A 6,192-nucleotide genomic window follows, 5' to 3' on the forward strand; every position below is an offset into this window, starting at 1 on the left:
TTTAAATTTTCCTCCCGTGTAAATCTTCCAGCCATAATACATCTTTAATATTTTGGACCGAAATTCGAAGCAACAACAACAACAAAAATTAATTAATAGTGAAAGAGTGAATAAGCTTAAGAATTATGGCAATAATAGCCTGTTTGCCATGGATGAACGTTGATACCTTTGGAGACGCATGGCTCGTTCTCTCTTGCGTACATGTTCATGACACACCATTCTCGTTACCCGTCTTTCATCTGCACAACTGTACACGTTCTGTCTGTGTGTGTGTGTGCGTGCGTGAGCGTGCACCAATCCGTGGCGGAGGGTTGGCGTCTCTCTCTCTCTCTCTCTCCCATGTCGACGAGTTTCCATGACGAATGTAGGCGGCTAAAATCGGACAAGGTGGGCGAGTGCTTGCTCGTTTTCCTCCACCAATAGCATTTTGCCAAACCTCTGCAGCATCTCGTCTGAAGGCCAGCCTCAGAATGTGTTTTGTGTTGCCTTGTACAGTTACTTCAAATGCAGCCCTCGAGAGCCCAAATATTGCCATGTCGCTTGGAATGTGCACAAGGTGGCTGCAGGATTTGAAAGGATTGCCAGACTTCTAACTTTATCGAAGCCAACAGGCCAATATAATCCATATGACAGCGTTGAAGTGGAGGGGATGGGAAGTGAATATGGGATCTCTCGATCACAAGCCCGATACGTAAACCACTACCTAACATGCGTGCACATGTGTGTGTGTGAGAGAGAAGAAGAAGAAGAAGCTCTTTTAACGTCGTAGGAACAATCCCAAGAGACCAAATATGATCTAATCCGACGGGAGGATTCCATGGCAAGTGCCCGTATGGAATGAGTGATGACTGCATGTTGCCCCACATTCCATGCAAGCAATCTGGCAACCAGCCAACGACAATGCACAATTGCCAAATGAACGGCTGAGATCAACCTATACTACAGAAAACCAAGCCTGTTGATTACTTCTTTAAATTTACACAGTGTGCTTTGCATATCCCATTAGTTTCATAAATTTTTGAGAAAGTCTTGACATGTACACATGTACTACGAGCTGAAGATTTTGATGGTTTGCTCCTCCTGTTGGTCTGCTGTCTCAAAGTAGCTTGAGCTACTTCTTATTGCTCGGAGAACCACACAGCATCCCGGCATCGTAACTCAGACATATATAGCTATATATGGCCTTGAAATGAATTTGAGGGTGCCATACATTACACCCTGTGCAAGGACAAGTTCCTCTTGGGAGGCATATCAAACACTACTTCTGTGCTTGTTTCAGAGCAGTTGCATATTGTAGAGGCCACTCATACTCAAGTGTGAAAAGCCAGATTACTCACTTCTACTAGGGGATGACATATGACCCAAAGATGTGAAGTGAAACTCAATTTGGAGCCGTTGATGCAGCAGGATTTTGCCAAACAGCCCCTTCTTGATGTCGTTCTGAAGCTCTCTTATAGGTAGAGCAGCAAAAAAACCCTTAACAAACTGTTTGCAGGCATCTTTAGCCTTGTATTCTAGTGTATTGCTCTCTACCTTTTGTGGATCAATGGTAGCTTGAGCTGTTTCATGTTCTTGATGAGGGGAACTAGCTGTTTCATCAGGTTGTTGACGGAGAGGTGAAGGGTCTGATGAGGTGGACACGACCACATCAGTGTTAGAGGAAGGGGTTTGAGTTGAGCTTTTCTTCTCACCTTTCTTTTCATCCACTTTATCTGATTTGGCCACATGGAAGAGGCTTGTCTCCATGTCAAAGCGAAGGATATAAGCTTGATTACAACCCTCATAGAGTCTCTCACCAAGTGTATCAATTATGTAGTATGCCTCCCTGTCCACCTTCAAAACAAAGAAATGGTCATTCCAGCTTACAATGTAAACTGATGGCTCAAAGCTCCCATCAGGCTTCAACACTGATGCCTTTTCTATGGTTTCCCATATGTTATCAAAAGACATAGCACCTTGCAGGAAATTGCAAGTATCACCTACTCCCTCAGGTCGGAAAAACCCGATAAAGGATCGCTCCTGGGCAACCATCAAAGGTCGAATTTTCGCTTCAAGAATTGTGTCAAGGTCAAAGTGTCTGTCAGGGAAGCTGTCTCTATAGACCTTGACATCACAGAGCTTCCTCCATTCTGCAGATCCTTCTCTTATGAGGGTGTCAAACTCGGCCTTGATGGGCATCCTGTCTGGGTTCTTGTGCAGCCAGTCAGCTATGACAGCAACGAGGGCAGTGCAAGCACTCTCACCTGCTGCTCTCTCACTTCTCTGGTCAATGGATGCAAAAAACACATTGGTAGAGAGCTTCATGTGGCCATCCCTACTCATCAGATCTTTCTTCTCCCAGCATCCCACACTGAAATGCTCCTCTCCAAAGTCCAGGCATTCAGATATGGCTGGGGACTGTGTGGTGTTCTCGTCTTTCTGACACTACAACAATGTTGGCATAGGTTTCAGCTTAAAGAAGTGATGAAGGACCAAACTCACAATCATTTTCTTCTTATGTTATGTCCTATGTCTCGTTTATGACAGAAAGCATTTTAATTGACACATACCAGAGCAAGAAATGGCTCTATAGGGTAGCCGGACAATCGTCTGTCATGATCAATGTCATCTCCCCCATCCTCACCATATGCTTTGTTTAACAGAGGCTCCCCTCGGACTCGCGGAGACCGGAAACTCAGCTTTCTCTTCTTCCAAGACAGGAGACTCCGCATGGTGGTACTCTGATCTGAGTCTGATGAAGAGCTTTCATTCACGCTAGCTTCGCTAGATGCTTTGCTGCATGTGGCTGATGCATTCTCTTCAATGTGTCTGTTTTCTATGAAGTTAGAGAGTGCCCCTTCAACCACCAGGTTTACACCTGCCAGAGGCCCATAGCTTTGCAAGAGCTGGTCCTCTCCATCAAGCACTTTTTCTTCTTTAAAGTCATCCAGTGAGTCGGTATCAAACAGGTCCCCACCGGTGTCGCAGGAGCTTTCTTCACTTTTAGGGGATAGCTTACCATTGCACATGATACTCTCTAGCTCTCCAGATGTCTTCTTCCAGTTGAGCGAAACCGATCTTTTCATGTCTTTGACCTTCTTCTCATACATCTCACGAATTTTCTGATCACATAACAGTGGACCACTGAGGCAGGGTAATGAGGGTGGCATGAACCGCTCCAAACTGAGGCTTTCATGTGATGCCACTTCAGAGAAGCTTACAGTAACCTACAAAAACAACAGGTTTCCTCGAGTATCAAGATGTATACAAGGTTTGTATCAAGCCTGCCAAACAAATCAAATGCTGCCTGCTGTATGGTGGCGTGTGCAGGGATCAAGCTCCGTTCACTGCCATGGGAACAGCACGTGCTGCCCATGTGCGGCCTGCCCTACAGTGGCAGAAATAATTTGAGCCAAAAGCTTGTCATTGAGAGAATTGACATTTCATTGAGATGGTTAACATGCCCTAATTAGAGGCCTCAGATGGCATTTTCTAATGTATTTGTGAATTATAAAAAGGGTGCTCACCACAAGGGTTGCTACTTGTTTCTGCACCTCTTCAGCAGGCAAGATGTGAAGCCTTGTTGTGTGCTTTATGATCTCTTGCGTTGATGGTGCAAAGTCTCCAAGGTTCATGATGGCCGTGCCTCGAACCGTCGTCTTTGACTTCGTTCCTACCTGTGCAATGACATGAGTTCACAGCATGCTCAGTGCTCACAGCCATGATCGGTGTTAGCCAACAAAAAAAGGGGAAAAAAAAAGCAAGATCTATCCAATTCTGCAGCTCTAACTCATATGTACCAGCAGAAAAAGCTAATTTATGAAGTAAATAAATAAAAACCCATGGCTTTCTGAAATGGCCCAATTGTGCCTATCAAAATAGAAGCAAAAACAAGGCAAACATGGCTTGCTGAGATAAATCAAATGTGCACCCACAATGCATGGTTTTAGAAAAAATGATTCTTGACAATGCAAATAATTGAAAAATTATTCAAGAATGGTACCCAAAATGGCTTGCTAAAATGGGTGAGAATTGGATTGAGCAATATCGGACCTGGATGAGGCCAAAGTGGACATCAAAGGGCAAGAAGCCTGTGTCTTTGGCCATGGTTAAGACACAGAGATGTTCAAAATCCTCCTGCCAATTGATGCTGCAGCCTTCTTGCACCACTTTCTCACTGGTTCTGGCTCTCTTCTGGCTTCCTCTGAAGCGGTAGCCAAGCCCACCTTTGGACCCTTTCCATTTCACCTTAATCATCATTAAATTATGATTGTTATTAGGCCCATTTTCCTCACCATTTCTGCCCACTCCAAGGCCTTCCAAGCTGTGGACCTTGAGATTCACCTTGAATTTCTTGGTGAAAATGGGCGGCCAAGGCCTCCATCTCAGTATCTTGACCACCATGAGTGAATCGAAACAGGTCTACACGCATAAGAGAGGAGAGAGCATGTATGCGTGTGAGTGTGTGGGAGGGGTGGTTGGGTTCAAAAATAAATAAAAATGAGGGGTAGTTGGGTTCAAAAAAAGTTTGCTTTAGAAAACCGCCCCACTCTGGCTTTCTCTTTCTATATCTATCTGATTCTATTTATATCAGTCTATTCTCTCTGAAAGGCTTTTGGTTGGGAAATTCTCTGCTGCTTAAACAAAAGAAAAAGGACGATTCTGCAGGATATCCAGCTAAACTTGAGCAGCTGAGAGGTGGAGAGAGAGAGAGAGTGTGTGTGTGTGTGTGTGAGAGAGAGAGAGAGAGAGAGAGAGAGTGCGTGTGTGTGTGAGAGAGAGAGTGTGCGTGTGTGTGTGAGAGAGAGAGGGAGAGAGAGAGGATGTTTAGTGTTGTTACAGAGTGGTTTTGATTAATCGTATAGTAATACTATATGGTTATTCGCAATGAGATGGTCCCTTGGTGGACAGGTCAAAGCTTTGCCAACTTGCAGGTAAACAAAAGACTATAGAACCGCAATGCCAGCTGAGCCTGGCGATGGCACCAAGGTAAGGGACCCCGTGCGTGTGTGGGTGTGTGTGAAACTCTCTCGTCCGGAAGCTAAGGCGCCGCACGTGGCGGCCCATTAGCACGGCGTGTAGAGAAAACCAGCGGGAATTGGTGTAAAGAGAGGAAAATTAAACCATTTTTTTTAATACCCTTATGCTTGTCTTTAGGAGCTGATTGTTTTTTAAATGTTTTTTTCTTTTTAGGTTGTTTTGGGTCTGAAAACAACAGCACGAAGGAAGGAACCAAGGAAGCATGACGTTTTTTCCTTGAACTTCACACCTTCAGCTGGATGTGTGCTTTAAGTATTCTAAACTCACATCTCTCTCTCTCTCTCTCTCTCTCTCTCTCTCACACACACACACACACATATAAGTCTCTCCACACATATATATAGAGAGAGAGAGAGAGAAGAGGAGGGGGGGCAAATAAACAACTAAAGGTGATACACACGAGAGAGATGATGAGATGAACTATTCTAAACTTGTATCTCACGCACATACACACATAAGTCTCTCTTTCTCTCTCTCTCTCTCTCTCTCTCCCTTACACACACACATAGAGAGAGAAGAGGAGGGGGGACAAATAAACAACTAAAGGTGATGTAAACACGAGAGAGATGATGAGATGCATTCTTTTCATGTAGTAGCCAAGGACTTGAGAGATGATGAGATAAGTTCTTTTGATGTAGCAGCCAGGGACAAAAATCATATTATCCACAATTCATGCGCATTGATGACTTTAGAGCATACTAGAGAGAGGGCTTTTCATATTATCCACAATTCATGCGCATTGATGACTTTAGAACATACTAGAGAGAGGGCTTTTCATCATCAACAAATGGGACATTAAAGAATGATCTCACATGAAGTTTCACAAGCCGTATGGATTATAACATCACTTACATTCATCAGTAAACATACTAGAGAGAGGGCTTTTCATCATGAACAAATGGGACAAGTAAAGAATGATCTCACATGAAGTGTCACAAACCATATGGATTATAACATCACTTACATTCATCAGTAAACATGATGGCAATTTGTTAATAGAGAATGGAAAGTGCTCTCTTTCACCTGATAAATAAATTGTCTCAATCATAGTCTTATCTATTTGCATAAGTTTTAAAAATGAGACTTGGCAAAGCAAGATGTCATGGAGTGAAAAAAAGAAAGAAAAGAAGGGGTGCACGCGTGCGCACACCATACACACACAAAGGGTATTGG

General features: G+C 43.8%; 1 protein-coding gene across 1 annotated transcript; it reads right to left on the bottom strand.

Annotated features, from left to right (window-relative positions):
• Positions 1 to 937: 937 nt before the first annotated feature.
• LOC147628681 (uncharacterized) lies at positions 938 to 4,682 on the bottom strand. Its single transcript, XM_086813895.1, has 4 exons — positions 4,033 to 4,682; positions 3,507 to 3,656; positions 2,550 to 3,206; positions 938 to 2,424 (listed from the first exon to the last, which is right to left on the bottom strand). The coding sequence occupies exons 1-4, from the start codon at positions 4,381 to 4,383 to the stop codon at positions 1,330 to 1,332; spliced, it is 2,253 nt and encodes a 750-aa protein (XP_086670021.1). The 5' UTR covers positions 4,384 to 4,682; the 3' UTR covers positions 938 to 1,329.
• Between the last annotated feature and the right edge of the window lie 1,510 nt (positions 4,683 to 6,192).

This window comes from Cibotium barometz, chromosome 19 (genome assembly GCF_041138505.1).
Source record: "Cibotium barometz isolate CiBa-2024 chromosome 19, ASM4113850v1, whole genome shotgun sequence".
In the NCBI taxonomy this organism is placed as follows: Eukaryota; Viridiplantae; Streptophyta; class Polypodiopsida; order Cyatheales; family Cibotiaceae; genus Cibotium; species Cibotium barometz.